Source organism: Pygocentrus nattereri, chromosome 19 (assembly GCF_015220715.1).
Source record: "Pygocentrus nattereri isolate fPygNat1 chromosome 19, fPygNat1.pri, whole genome shotgun sequence".
NCBI classification, from domain to species: domain Eukaryota; kingdom Metazoa; phylum Chordata; class Actinopteri; order Characiformes; family Serrasalmidae; genus Pygocentrus; species Pygocentrus nattereri.
Window position 1 is genome coordinate 4,077,489 of NC_051229.1, and position 15,000 is coordinate 4,092,488.

At 44.6% G+C, this 15,000-nt stretch overlaps 1 protein-coding gene across 17 annotated transcripts in view; it reads left to right on the plus strand.

Annotated features, from left to right (window-relative positions):
* Positions 1–15,000, plus strand: part of ptprfb (protein tyrosine phosphatase receptor type Fb) — a 385,507-nt gene that overhangs the window by 314,241 nt on the left and 56,266 nt on the right. For 11 of the 17 annotated variants that reach the window (XM_037531027.1, XM_037531033.1, XM_037531032.1 and 8 more), the window contains 2 exons: positions 2,863–3,023; positions 6,846–6,857. In XM_037531027.1, coding sequence (XP_037386924.1) covers positions 2,863–3,023; positions 6,846–6,857 — 173 coding nt within the window. The remainder of the gene's footprint in view (positions 1–2,862; positions 3,024–6,845; positions 6,858–15,000) is intronic. The other 6 variants (XM_037531030.1, XM_037531034.1, XM_037531043.1 and 3 more) reach the window with 1 other exon arrangement.

Sequence of the window (15,000 nt, forward strand, 5' to 3'; positions counted from 1 at the left end):
ATAAAAAGGGAACATTTTTGACATTTGGAATTCTCTGTTTCAACGAAGAATATTTTCTCTTTTATTGTCAGAGAGTGTGTAGGAACAACACTTCCAACAGTCCTCCTGAAACGAGGATGGACAGACAAAATAATAATAATGTTTTAAAATGAAAACTAATTTGTCTCCCTGCCACTTTTAGTTGCGCTGCTTTGTCTGAAACTGACTCTTTCAGCTCTGAATTCCAGGTGAATGAAGTGCCGTTAGCAGCTCTGTTGATCATCAGTTCAGTGAGCTGCTGGACGAAGGTCTTTACCTTCACTCGTGCTTCACCGGAGCCGTTTGAATTTAGCGATGTATCGGTGAAAAGCGCTCCGCCCTCAGATCCGTGTTTGTGTGTGGTTGGCCTCTCGCTCCCTCTCTCTTTTTCCGGGCTCTGCTTTGATCCGGTCCTGTCCCTCCCTCTCCCTCCGTGTGCACGTGTGAGCGAGGCTTTATGGTAATGCGAGGTCACTGCGGGGCTGCAGGGCTGCACAGGAGGCTTGTTAACAATGTTCTGTGTGTCTTATCATCCTACATGAACGAGTCCACTCCGGACACTTTGTGGGATCCCTGCAGACCGCAGTCCTGCTCTGGGCTTTCATTAAAGGCTGCAGCTGGCCTTTTCTGTGGTCATTCATATGAGTGACCGACTGCAGTGTTTATATTCTGCTAGTGAGGATTTTTTCTGTGTAGAGCTTAAAAAGCAGTGACACATACAAAATACCTTCTCGCTGCAGAGCCCTGCTGGGGACTTTTCATATACAGAAAAGCAATGTGTGGCCACAACTTAGTAAGGTGTGGGGACGAGATCCTAATACGTGGCCAAGCCTAATTAAAGCGTGGGAATTAGATAATTAAGCCGTGGCCACGACACAGTAAGGCATAGGATTGGTATCGTGTCTTACTAAGTCGTGGCCATGCATCATGATCTCGTTCCCACACCTTACTAAGTCGCGGTCACACATTAGGATCTCGTTCCCACACCTCACTAAGTCGTAGCCATGCATTAGTATATCATCCCCACTCCTTACTAAGTTGTGGCCATGCAGTAAGATCTTGTTCCCACACCCTACTAAGTCGTGGCCATGACTTAGTAAGGTGTGAGAATGAGATCCTAATGTGCCTTACTAAGTCGTGGGCACACATTAGGATCTCGTGGCCACTACTTAATTATCCCATTCTCACACCTTACTAAGTTGTGGCCACACATTAAGATCTCATTCCCACACCTTTTTTAGTCGTGTGCACACATTAGGATCTCATTCCCACACCTTACTAAGTAGTGGCCACGCATTAGGATTTCATTTTCACACCTTATTAAGTTGTGGCCATGACTTAATTATCTTGTTCATGCATTAGGATGTCGCCATGTGTTAGGATGTCGTTTCCACGCCTTAGTAAGTCATGGCCACACATTAGGATCTCGTGGCCACTATTTAATTATCCCATTCCCACACCTTACTAAGTCATGGCCACTCATTAGGATCTTGTTCCCACACCTTACTAAGTCGTGGCCACGCATTATTTTTATTTATACAGGACGTCAGCAGCGCGGCGCCGTAACTCCCAGCCCTCCTGTGGGCTTATATACACCACATCAAAAGTTTGGGGACACCTACACTAGCATTTCAAACGGCTCTTAATCCAAATGGTCTTTTTTTTTTTTCTTTGTCAGTTTGCAATATCTACCCATATTACAGCCTAAGCAGGTTTATTTAAATTAAAACAATACCACACCTGTAAATTAGTGACATCATGTGAACCAATCACAGTCATGGGGATGCCTCAGAGCCTGGCTGCTTCTTATTTCACTCATTATATCAAAAGCATGACTGAAGAATAACTAGAGGGCGCCCGCGATTCCTCGGGGAATGAGGGTGGATGGAGCCGAACGGTTTAAAATGAAAAATGAAACTTGATTTTAACCACTTGCGCAGGAGCTTTCTTTAATTTTGGAAAGTAGAAGGATCTACACATCTTTCACTACAAAACACGAAGAAAACTCGCCAGCGTCTTTCAGCTTTTTAGGGCAAACAGAGTTTGGGCAGTGGGGTGTTAACGTTAGTGCTTCTGAGAGCCGTTCGCATTTACTGTCATGACGTTATGAATGTGTGAGGCACTGTTATAAAGTCCTATATCTGGTGTTCAGAAGCGCTCAGGAATACAGAAGTTTTGCATTTTTCAGCACTAAAATGATCAAACATTCACAGAGTATGATTTTGGAGTCGCTCAGGAGCGCCACCTGGTGCCTGATGAACCCGGAAAACATTATTGAGTGGCGCTTTTCCTCTCTACACATTCTCTGACTGTATGACCTCAAACCACCACATCATTTTTGATAAAAAGAAATCGTTTTGCTTCAAAATGTCATTTCTGTTTAAAATCTACTGTCGGCTTTAATTTTAGGTTAATTTTGATGTCATCATTAATATTGTGTATAAGCCATTTGGTAGTGTTTGTCATGTTAAGCCTGAGTGTCTGCACATCTTATTGATGATGACCTCATCCGGTTTATATACAAGGTACCAGGTAGTCCCATTCATCTGTCAGGCTGCTAACCCTGGTCTCTCTCTCTCTCTCTCTCTCTCTCTCTCTCTCTCTCTCTGTCTCTCTCTCTCTCTCTCTCTCTCTCTCTCTCTGTCTCTCTCTCTCTCTCTCTCTCTGTCTCTCTCTGTCTCTCTCTCTCTCTCTCTGTCTCTGTCTCTCTCTCTCTCTGTCTCTCTCTGTCTCTCTCTCTCTGTCTCTCTCTCTCTCTCTCTCCTTCTCTCTCCCTTTCTCTCTCTGTCTCTCTCTGTCTCTCTCTCTCTCTCTCTCTCTCTCTCTCTCTCTCTCTCTCTGTAGCGGATGTTCTCTGCCAGTCCATATTCGGACCCCATCACGGTGGCGGGTGAAGGTGGTGTGTCTCGCAGTGTGGAGCAGCCGGAGATGCTGTGGGTGATGGGCCCCGTCCTCGCCGTGGTGCTCATCGTCATCATCGTCATCGCCATCCTGCTGTTTAAAAGGTGAGATAAACCACCACATACCGTTTCACAGTGACAAAGTGCTCAGAAGAAATATATATATATATATATATATACCGCTGCTGTAAAAACATTTTTCTTTACTTTTAATGTAAGTCAATGGAACCAGAATTGTTTTCAAGTCATTTTGGACCATTTCTTTTGGTTCAGTTATCATAGAAAAGTGTGTGCAATGTAAAGGGCAACAGGCAAATGGCAAAAACTGAACTGCAAGGTTTTGTTCTGAAAGCAGTGAAACTTTTATTAATATAACATTTTATATATTTATATATATATATATATATATATATATATATATATATATATATATATATATATATATATATATATATATAATAAAACAAAACATGTTATAAGCTTATGTCAGTGTTATATATCAAGGGATAAGTAAAAATATCAGTAGTACTATCATTATTGTAACATTTATTTATATATATATATATATATATTATTTTTTTATTTTTTTATTTTTTTGCTGCTGTCGGAAAAAAAAAACTTGCATCTTTATTTTTGTTGTTTTTAGCTTTTTACAAAATTTGAAAACACCTGTTGTCCGTTACATTGTGGGTAAATTCCATGATGAACGGACCAAAAGAAAAGACCCGAAGTGACTTGGTAAAAAGTCTGGTTCCATTGACTTACATTAAATACATATATATAAACTATATTTCCAAAAGTATTCGGTCACCCATCCAAATCACTGAATTCAGGTGTTCCAGTCACTTCCATGGCCAGAGGTATATAAAGCCGAGCCCCTAGGCCTGCAGGCTGCTTCTACAGACATTAGTGAAAGAATGGGTCGCTCTCAGGAGCTCAGTGAATTCCAGCGTGGTGCCGTGATCGGACGCCACCTGTGCAGCAAGTCCAGTCGTGAAATTTCCTCACTACTAAATATTCCACAGTCAACTGTCAGTGGGATTATAACAAAGTGGAAGCGATTGGGAACGACAGCAACTCAGCCACGAAGTGGTCGGCCACGTAAAATGACAGAGCGGTCAGCGGATGCTGAGGGGCATAGTGCGCAGAGGTCACCGACTTTCTGCAGAGTCAATCACTACAGACCTCCAAACTTCATGTGGCCTTCAGATCAGCTCAAGAACAGCGTAGAGAGCTTCATGGAATGGGTTTCCATGGCCGAGCAGCTGCATCCAAGCCTTACATCACCAAGCGCAGTGCAAAGTGTGGAATGCAGTGGAGTAAAGCGCCGCCACTGGACTCTAGAGCAGTGGAGACGAGTTCTCTGGAGTGACCAATCACGCTTCTCCATCTGGAAATCCGATGAACGTGTCTGGGTTTGGCGGTTGCCAGGAGACGGTACTCGTCTGACTGCATTGTGCCGAGTGTAAAGTTTGTTGGAGGGGGGATCATGGTGTGGGGGTGTTTTTCAGGAGGTGGGCTCGGCCCCTTAGTTCCAGTGAAAGGAACTCTTAAAGCTTCAGCACCAAGAGATTTTGGACAATTTCACGCTCCCAACTTTGTGGGAACAGTTTGGGGACGGCCCCTTCTTGCTCCAACATGACTGCACACCAGTGCACAAAGCAGGTCCATAAAGACACGGATGAGCCAGTTTGGTATGGAAGAACTTGACTGTCCTGACCTCAACCCGATAGAACACCTTTGGGATGAATTAGAGCGGAGACTGAGAGCCAGGCCTTCTCATCCAACATCAGTGTCTGACCTCACAAATATGCTTCTGGAAGAACGGTCAAAAATTCCTGTAAACACTCCTAACCCTTGTGGAAAGCCTTCCTAGAAGAGCTGAAGCTGTTATAGCTGCAAAGGGCGGGCCGACATCATATTAAACCCTGTGGATTAAGAATGGGATGTCATTCGAGTTCATGTGCGTGTGAAGCCAGACCACTGAATACTTTTGGAAATATAGTGTGTATATATATAATTACAGTTTTATTGACTCATTACTTTGACATGTAGCATCATGTGGTGAGTAAAACTGTATTAATGCAGTCCAAGTGAACACATTCCTCACGCTCAATATTCTAATCGTTCTCTTCAGACGTTGTGTTTGTGCTGTCGCCTCTGCTGATGTTTGAGAGTCAGTCATCAGGTGGGAAATTCATGGGTTTCTATATTAGAAGCCTAATTAAAATGTTAATAAATGATAAAGGAGTACACAAAGTCAGTATCTTCTTATGTTTACCCTTTCGCCGGTGGCAGGTTGGGAAAGTAGGTCGCTTGTTTCCGCATCCCCATCTCCAGCGCGCAGTAGATGTGCTGGAGATAAGTGAAGGTTACTATTAATTGCATCAGCCCTTTGTATTCATCTCACTGAGGAAGTTCCACTCCTCTGTTCCTCCTCTGAACCGCCAGGTCTCTTTAAACAAGCTGCGAACGCTGACTGGAAACAGCGTTCATAAAGGTGTCTAGACTTGGCCAGAGAGCGGAGCAGCCGTGTTCTCCGGAGCAGAACCCCGGTATTCTGGATCTGAAGCTTCAGACAGACCAGATTCGTGTCTATGTTGGTGCATCTGACCTCACATCTTGCTCAGAGAGAGTTTTTCATCGTTAGCCCAGAATCACTTAACAGAGCCCAAACTACTGCAGCTGCTAATATACTAAATAAACTGTTTTAAAAGGCCCAGAAAGTCCAAACGTAGAAATTCAGCTGCAAAAAATACGTTTTAGTTCTTCATGCTTGTGATGTCACAGCCATGAACGCGGTTACGTATGACCGCTCGTTTAGCCTGCATCAGTTTAGCGCCGCCCACTCCATTCTTTCTTTTTTCCCCAGATTATTTATTTATTTGTTTGTTTATTTATTTATTTTTGCTGTTTTTGTCTGTTTTTTTATTTATTCCTTTTTTTATTCTATCTATATTTTTGTCTTTATTTCTGTTGTTTTTTATCTATTTATCTACCTGTCAACCTGTCTGTCTATCCATCTGTCTGGCTGGCTGTCTGTCTGTCTATCTCTGTCTAGCTTTCTGTCTGTCTGTCTGTCTATATGTCTGTCTGTCTATCTGTCCACCCATCAGTCTGCCTGTCTGTCTGTCTGTCTATCCATCTGTCTGTCTGTCTATCCCTCTGTCTGTCTGGCTATCTGTCTGTCTGTCTGTCTGTCTGTTTATCTGTCTGTCTGTATGTCTGTCTGTCTATCTTTCTGTCTATCTATTTGTCTGTCTGTCTATATGTCTGTCTGCCTATCTATCTTTTTGTCTCTCTATATATCTGTCTATCTGTCCATCCATCGGTCTGTCTGTCTGTCTGAAAATGATAATTCTGTCTGTATTTATCTGTCTTTCTATCTCTGTCTATCTGTCTGTCTGTTCATCTGTCTGTCTGTTCATCTATCTGTCTGTTCATCTGTCTGTCTATCTGTCTGTCTGTTCATCTGTCTGTCTGTTCATCTATCTGTCTGTTCATCTGTCTGTCTATCTGTCTGTCTGTTCATCTGTCTATCTGTCTGTCTGTTCATCTGTCTATCTATCTGTCTGCCTGTTCATCTGTCTGTCTATCTGTCTGCCTGTCTATCTATCTATCTAGATCTTTATTTGGTTCATCCTTTTCCTTGTTTTTCTTTTTATTGTGCCATTTAAACTCAATCCCGGTGTGTCGTGTTGACGTTCAGAGCAGCTCCAATGCGTCTCCGACCTTTTCCGCGTTTCAGAAGAGCCCCTTTTTGGATCGCTTACCTTTCAGACGCTGACTCAGATGTTTGTGTGAGAAGGAGATCTGAGGGGAAATGAGCTGAGAGATGTATTCTTTCACTTCAGATTTCATCTCTGGAGTTTCTGACAGCCACTAATCATGAATGTCTCTTGCTCTCTTTGCTCCCTGTGAATGCAGCAAACAGGAGAGGTAGGTGCTATTAAATCGCCCACAGTGGTCCGAGTGCTCCATCTGTCCTCCGTCATCCATCTCACTCATTGCTGTGTGTCTGGATTCTTAACTGCTGCTGCTTTTAGTCCAGTTTATTAAAGGAAAGGTTTGGTGAAAAGTCTAATTCACGCACTTCAGCCCAAATGTAGTCCGTCAGCCAAGATGTGCCAGACGTCGTAACGAGAGCACACACCTGCGGAGAACTGGTCAAACTTTTGGTGCTGGATTGTGGCGCTAACAAGGGTCCCCCCCTCTAAACCCCACCCCCTAATTTCTCTGGTCCAGAGTACAAACAATAACAATAAAACACACTAGCCAGTAAAGCGCAGTCGTTAGGTAACGGATCCGGTCTCCACGTGCAGCTCGCTGACATGCTGAATTGGAGTTGTTAGCAGGTTTTTTTGCCATCATTACATCATGTTTTCATGTGACAGTGACTCAGAGATCAGCTCACACGAACAGCTTCTCTGATCTTCCCTTTGAGTCTGAGTCCCTTTCTTTTCCATCCATTTCTGGACGGACAAAACATAAAAAGCACGAAATAAGAGTTTTTTCCTGTAAATATAATATAATAAGTCCAGAAGTCTGTCTTACAAAATTGCTAAAAGCCTCTGAGCTGCTGAATTGCTGCTACTTCTATCTGTCTGTCTGTCTGTCTATCAGCCTGTATCTGTCTTTCTGTGTATTTATCTGTCTGTCTATCTGATTGTCTGTCTGTCTATCTGTCTGTATCTGTCTTTCTATGTATCTGTTTATCTGACTGTCTGTCTGTCTATCTGTCTGTATCTGTTTATCTGACTGTCTGTCTGTCTATCTGTTTGTCAGTCCATCTGTCTTTCTAACTATCTCTCTGTCTGTCTTCATGTCTTTCTATCTGTCTGTCTTCACAGAGCTGCCGTTAGCAGGTTTATTAAGGCTTATTATTCAGTAACTACAGGGACTTCAGTGCAAACTGGTTGAGCTATTCTCACTCATAGGAGAGTCTAGTAAAGCTTTGGCCATATACGGGGTTAATGTGTCATGCTACAAGTGATTTTTACCCCAGATCATACGGGCATGCCAGTGGCTGACTGCAGGTAGCCTGGTCCTGTGGTGGTATCAGTAGAAATGGGCAAAAATGAGAATTAATCATGTAGCTGACCAATCACCTTGAGCTCAGTGAGACTTGCATGTGATGTTTTCTTCTGCTTGACTTGTGAGGCATCTTGGAATAAAATGTAAGGGCATATATGCAAGACATCTTTGGAAGTCAGTAGACAGACAGTCTGGAAAAAAGCATATACACTGCTCAAAAAAATAAAGAGAACACTTAAACAACACAATATAACTCCAAGTAAATCAAACTTCTGTGAAATCAAACTGTCCACTTAGGAAGCAACACTGACAATCAATTTCACAGCTGTTGTGCAAATGGAACAGACAACAGGTGGAAATTACTGGCAATTAGCAAGACACACTCAATAAAGGAGTGGTTCTGCAGGTGGGACCACAGACCACTTCAGTACCTTTCTGCTTTCTGGCTGATGTTTTGGTCACTTTTGAATGTTGGTGGTGCTTTCACACTCGTGGTAGCAGGAGACGGACTCTACAACCCACACAAGTGGCTCAGGTAGTGCAGCTCATCCAGGATGGCACATCAATGCGAGGTGTGGCGAGAAGCACATGGAGGCGCTACCAGGAGACAGGCCAGTACACCAGGAGACGTGGAGGAGGCCGTAGGAGGGCAACAACCCAGCAGCAGGACCGCTACCTCTGCCTTTGTGCAAGGAGGAACAGGAGGAGCTGCCAGAGCCCTGCAAAATGACCTCCAGCAGGCCACAAATGTGCATGTGTCTGCACAAACGGTTAGAAACCGACTCCATGAGGATGGTATGAGAGCCCGACGTCCACAGATGGGGGATGTGCTCACAGCCCAACACCGTGCAGGACGCTTGGCATTTGCCAGAGAACACCAGGATTGGCAAATTCACCACTGGCGCCCTGTGATCTTCACAGATGAAAGCAGGTTCACACTGAGCACATGTGACAGACGTGACAGAGTCTGGAGACGCCGTGGAGAGCGATCTGCTGCCTGCAACATCCTTCAGCATGACCGGTTTGGCAGTGGGTCAGTAAGGGTGTGGGGTGGCATTTCTTTGGAGGGCCGCTCAGCCCTCCATGTGCTCGCCAGAGGTAGCCTGACTGCCATTAGGTACCGAGATGAGCTCCTCAGACCCCTTGTGACACCATATGCTGGTGCGGTTGGCCCTGTGTTCCTCCTAATGCAGGACAATGCTAGACCTCATGTGGCTGGAGTGTGTCAGCAGTTCCTGCAAGATGAAGGCATTGAAGCTATGGACCGGCCCGCCCGTTCCCCAGACCTGAATCCGATTAAGCACATCTGGGACATCATGTCTCGCTCCATCCACCAACGTCACGTTGCACCACAGACTGTCCAGGAGTTGGTGGATGCTTTAGTCCAGGTCTGGGAGGAGATCCCTCAGGAGACCATCCGCCACCTCATCAGGAGCTGCCCAGGCGTTGTAGGGAGGTCATACCGGCACGTGGAGGCCGGACACAACACTGAGCCTCATTTTGACTTGTTTTAAGGACATCACATCAAAGTTGGATCAGCCTGTCGTGTGTTTTTCCACTTTAATTTTGTGTGTGACTCCAAATCCAGGCCTCCACTGGTTAATACATTTGATTTCCATTGATGATTTTTGTGTGATTTTGTTGTCAGCACATTCAACTTTGTACATAACAAAGTATTCAATGAGAATATTTCATTCATTCAGATCTAGGATGTGTTATTTGAGTGTTCCCTTTATTTTTTTGAACAGTGTATATGCATTTACAACTGACCACACCACTGGTCCCCACCAAAGTTTAGCCCAAAGGCTCTCATGGTTGTTAACAGACTTTGTCTGAAGCCATGGAAGCCATTGTGCAAACTGCATGTCTCATCCCAAACCAGGACAAGTTGTCTACTAGACCTGCTTCTGTGGGGTTTCTGTTGCATTAGGAAAGCATCACTGTTAAAAAAAAAAAAAGATTTTTTCTGATTTTCATTTTTCTCCATAATTCGAGCAGCTACCCTTTACGCTGTGTGAATATGTTATGATGAATGGACCAACAGAAGTGCTCCAGAACTGATTGGAGTGAAGTCTTTTTTCAGTAGCTTCTTAAACTCCTTGAGACCACCAGTGGCTCCAAACCTCACTTGGTCATGTTCTTCATAACATTCATATTCCATGAGCTCCATTCAGAAGCTGGGCGTCGTGTGAGGCTGTAGCTCTTCTCTCCAGTCTAATAGACGGTGATGTCATTTTAAACCCTTATAATAAAAGAAGCTGAACTTTGTTTTTCTACTGAAAGTCGACCCGTTTTTCCCCAAATCTGGGCTCTAAACTATAAACAGACGGCGTCTCTTCAGTGATCTGCTCTGGAAACATCACTTTTAGAGAATAACGCAAAGAGCGGCGGAGATTTTTGGCTTTCAGCAGTAAATTGTGAGCATGTAGTGACATGTGGAGATCATAAAACACACGTTCTGTTGATTTGAGGGGCTTTTACAAAAAATAAAATAAAAATGTACATTTATTTAATGCAGTTACTGAATAATTTCCCTTATGATTTAGTCACGTGAATTCAGATGGACAAACCAAAACATACCCTGGAGAATAAGAGATTAGCTTGCTTTAAAAGTCAAGAGCTTTTTGGAGATACTTGCTGTACTTTGGACAGTGATGATAGCTAAAAACAAAGCAGCCTGGATTTTATCTTGTTTATCTGATTTTCTTTGGCTGCTTACATTGTCCTTTAAATGTGATCTGTATGCGACATCAGTCTGAACAGATCAGCTCCTAAACTGACCCACATCACAATCACAACCGCCAACGCCAGTCGCTCAGCTTCATCTCCACCAGCATCACAGGATCATGAAGCTTCACTGACTGACAGCTGGGCTCATCACCCACAATGTGTTCAAGCCGTAAAAAGGGCGCGGTCACTTCTTCGGTTCGTGTCCTCGGATTCTTTAAACTCTACTTTCAGACCTTTAACTGTCGCCTCGTTCTCCTGCGGCTGCGTTCGGCCTTTTCTTTTAAAATCTCTTCAAACACGGAGAGTTTGGATCAGTCTCTTCTAATCTTTGTACAGAAACATCAGCCTAAATTTTGAGTCTCAGCAGCACGAAATTATGACGAATGTCGAGTTGGGTTGACGAAAAAAAGTGACATGAATTCCGATTCCGCGTCGCCTCAAATCGGAACTGAAAATGTCAGATTGAGTGTGTTTATCTGTTCACACTGGCACACAGACACACATGAAGAAAAAGATTGGATTTTGGCTTTTTTTTACCTGCTGTGAGAACGAAGACTGGTCTAGTCCCATTTCAGCCCCCCCCCCACTGAGCCCTTAGCCCTTAGGGGTTCGGGTGTCCTGTTTCTTGTTGAGGGGTAGGGCGTGTTGGGGCTACATGGCCCTCCAAAGAGACGTTTTTCAGAGACTCTAAACTGAGTGATGTGAGAAAAAAGAAGAAACGGGATTGGGCCTTAGTGTGTGTGGTGCAGTTATTATTCCGTTACTTGTTAGCAACATTGCTAAAACTAATAGCCAAATTAGTGCCAAACTAAAGAAGGAAACTTCAGACACAAAACATTTCTGGGCTGATTCACTACAGTTTGAGTAAAAGTCAAATTGCGTAGGTTTGATTTTTGGCTGGACTACGACTTTAACACCCTGCTGTCCGTGAGCTGTCAGACGGTGTGTGATGTGCAGTGCTGGTGCTGGTGCTGTGCTGGTGCAGTGCTGGTGCTGGTGCTGTGCTGGTGCTGTGCTGGTGCTGTGCTGATGCTGTGTGGTGCTGTGCTGGTGCTGTGCTGGTGCTGTGTGGTGCTGTGTGGTGCTGTGCTGGTGCTGTGCTGGTGCTGTGTGGTGCTGTGTGGTGCTGGTGCTGGTGCTGGTGCTGTGCTGGTGCGGTGCTGGTGCTGTACTGGTGCTGGTGCTGTGCTGGTGCTGTGCTGGTGCTGTGCTGGTGCTGGTGCTGGTGCTGTGTGGTGCTGTGTTGTTGTGTGTGGTTAGTGCTCCTCGTGTTAGTCTTGATCCTCCACTGTCCTCCTCAAGGTGACTCCTCAAGCTAACTCAGCCTCTGCGCTGCTCACCTGGGTATGAATGGCCTATTGTAAACTAAATGCCAGGCTGGCAGCTGTTGAAATAGAAATGTTCCTGTCGTCAAAGCTGACATTTCCCTCTGCCAAACCATTTTGTTTCCTTTTTTCCCTCCCGCTCGTCTCCTCCTCCCGCTACCCTTCCCTCGGGGGAGAGGAACAAAGAGCCCTGTTCTGTCCCTGTCCTGTTCTACTGCTCCCCTGTTTGGGCCGAATGCCAGACTCTGTGCTAATGCATGCTTTTAGGCTGCCGTGTTTACATTAGCTTAGCCCTGAAGTGTGGAGGTGCCTCTGCAGGCGGCAGACAGGTACTGGACAGCGTCCAGCGCGGTGGGCTGTTTTGGTCACTCTAAGCATTGCGGCAGGAAAAAAGGACCTTAGTGTGGCTCATTGTAGCTCTACACTCAAAAAGATCAAAAGAGTTTTTCAGTAAAGGGAATGGTTCTAATCATGAGGACTATATAGAACCATTTGCATGCTTAAAGCTTGAATGTATGTTAACATCATAACAGTAGTAGAACCCTTATTGGTGCTATTTAGAACCATTTTGAAAAGGGTTCTATATGCATTCTTAAAATACAGGGTTTTTCAAAGGTTTTTTAGTAAAGTGAAAGTGAGTGTGTACATGTGCGTATGTGTGAATGTGTGTGTGTGTGTGTTTGTGTGTGTGTGTGCGCGTTTGTGTATTTGTGTGTGTGTGTGTGTATGTGTGTGCATTTGTGTGTGTGTTTGTGTATTTGTGTGTGTGTGTGTGTGTGTGTGTGAGTGTGTGTGTGTGACTGTGTGCGTGTGTGTTCGCGTGTGCGTGTGCGTGTGTGTGTGTGTGAGTGTGTGCGTGCATGAATGTGTGTGTGAGTGTGTGTGTGTGTGTGTGTGTGTGCGTGTGTGTGTGTGTGTGTGCGTGTGTGTGTGTGTGTGTGTGTGCGTGAGTGTGCTCGTGTGTGTGCGTGAGTGTGCGCGTGCGTGAATGTGTGTGTGTGTGTGTGTGTGTGTTAGTTTTATGCTAGCAGATGTTGTGCGTCCGTGCATTAGCGCCCGCTAGCACGTAGCAGCTCTACCTGCTGGGGCCTGCAGGTGCTGCGGTGGCGTAATTAGCTGGTGTTGTGCCATCCAGCTGATGTGCTAATTACCCAAACACCTTGTTTTCCCCACAAACGAGAGACGGCGCTCAGCGAGTGCGGCGAGAAACGGAGAGCTAACCGGAGCTGTTCCGCCTCTCCTTCAGGGAATCATGGTGCTCCTCTAATAGCAGCAAGACCCCAAACCCCGCTCTGCAGGAGAGCCTCGGCCACCTCCACCTCGCAGTACTGACCGCCGCTCACTGGACAGCCACACTGAAGGGCATCATATCCTCTCCAGTGAAATGATCTTTGGTCTGATGCGTCTGATATGTTTGATGCGTCTGATGCGTCTGTGTCTGATGCGTCTGATATGTCTGTGTCTGATGCGTCTGATGCGTCTGTGTCTGATGCGTCTGTGTCTGATGCGTCTGATGCGTCTGATGTGTCTGATGTGTCTGATGCGTCTGATGCGTCTGTGTCTGATGTGTCTGATGCGTCTGTGTCTGATGTGTCTGATGAGTCTGATGTGTCTGATGCGTCTGTGTCTGATGCGTCTGTGTCTGATGCATCTGATATGTCTGTGTCTGATGCGTCTGTGTCTGATGCGTCTGATATGTCTGCGTCTGATGCGTCTGATGTGTCTGATGTGTCTGATGCGTCTGATGCGTCTGTGTCTGATGTGTCTGATGCGTCTGATGCGTCTGATGCGTCTGATGTGTCTGATGTGTCTGATGCGTCTGATATGTCTGCGTCTGATGCGTCTGATGTGTCTGATGTGTCTGATGCGTCTGATGCGTCTGTGTCTGATGTGTCTGATGCGTCTGATGCGTCTGATGCGTCTGATGTGTCTGATGAGTCTGATGAGTCTGATGCATCTGATGAGTCTGATGAGTCTGATGCGTCTGATGAGTCTGATGAGTCTGATGCATCTGATGCGTCTGATGCGTCTGATGTGTCTGATGTGTCTGATGTGTCTGATGCGTCTGATGAGTCTGATGCGTCTGATGCGTCTGATGTGTCTGATGTGTCTGATGTGTCTGATGAGTCTGATGAGTCTGATGCGTCTGATATGTCTATGTCTGATGTGTCTGATGAGTCTGATGCGTCTGATGAGTCTGATGAGTCTGATGTGTCTGATGCGTCTGATATGTCTGTGTCTGATGTGTCTGATGCGTCTGATGCATCTGTGTCTGATGCGTCTGAAGCGTCTGATGTGTCTGATATAATTAAACTAATCTTCTAATAAGCTTACAGTCAGTATGAGAAATCTCTGTTGATGGGATTTAAGATCATTTCACTTGACAAGATACTGTTGCAGTGTAATGTCCACTAATGTCCACCTTATTTATTTATTGATTGATTGATGTGGCAGAAATGCTAATAAAGCCTTATAAATACATTTGACCAAGTTCTATCTATCTATCCATCTATCTATCTATCTATCTATCTATCTATCTATCTATCTATCTATCTATGTGTCTCTGTCTGTCTGTATTTATCTGTTGATCTATGTATCTTTCTGTCTGTCTGTATTTATCTGTCTATCTGTCTGTCTATCTGTCTGTCTGTCTATCTATCTATCTGTGTATCTATCTGTATGTTTGTCTATCTATTCTGAAAGTGCTGAATTATATCTGAACAGTTTGTGTCCAAATTTGGTCATTTAGTTCTTCTCATGTCCACTAATGTCCACTGTGTACACGTTCATTTGTTTATTTGTTTAACTCACTACTGTACACATTTATTCATGCCCATGATGTGATTGCCTGTTTGTGTGTTTGTTGTGTTTTGGGTAACTGGTATTTATTTCTTTTCATGTTCAATAATTAATTAATAATTCAGTCATTATAGTTTAAGGCCAGAAACGATGGATAATGCATTATATTTGTCTAATTGGTGGCCACATTTATT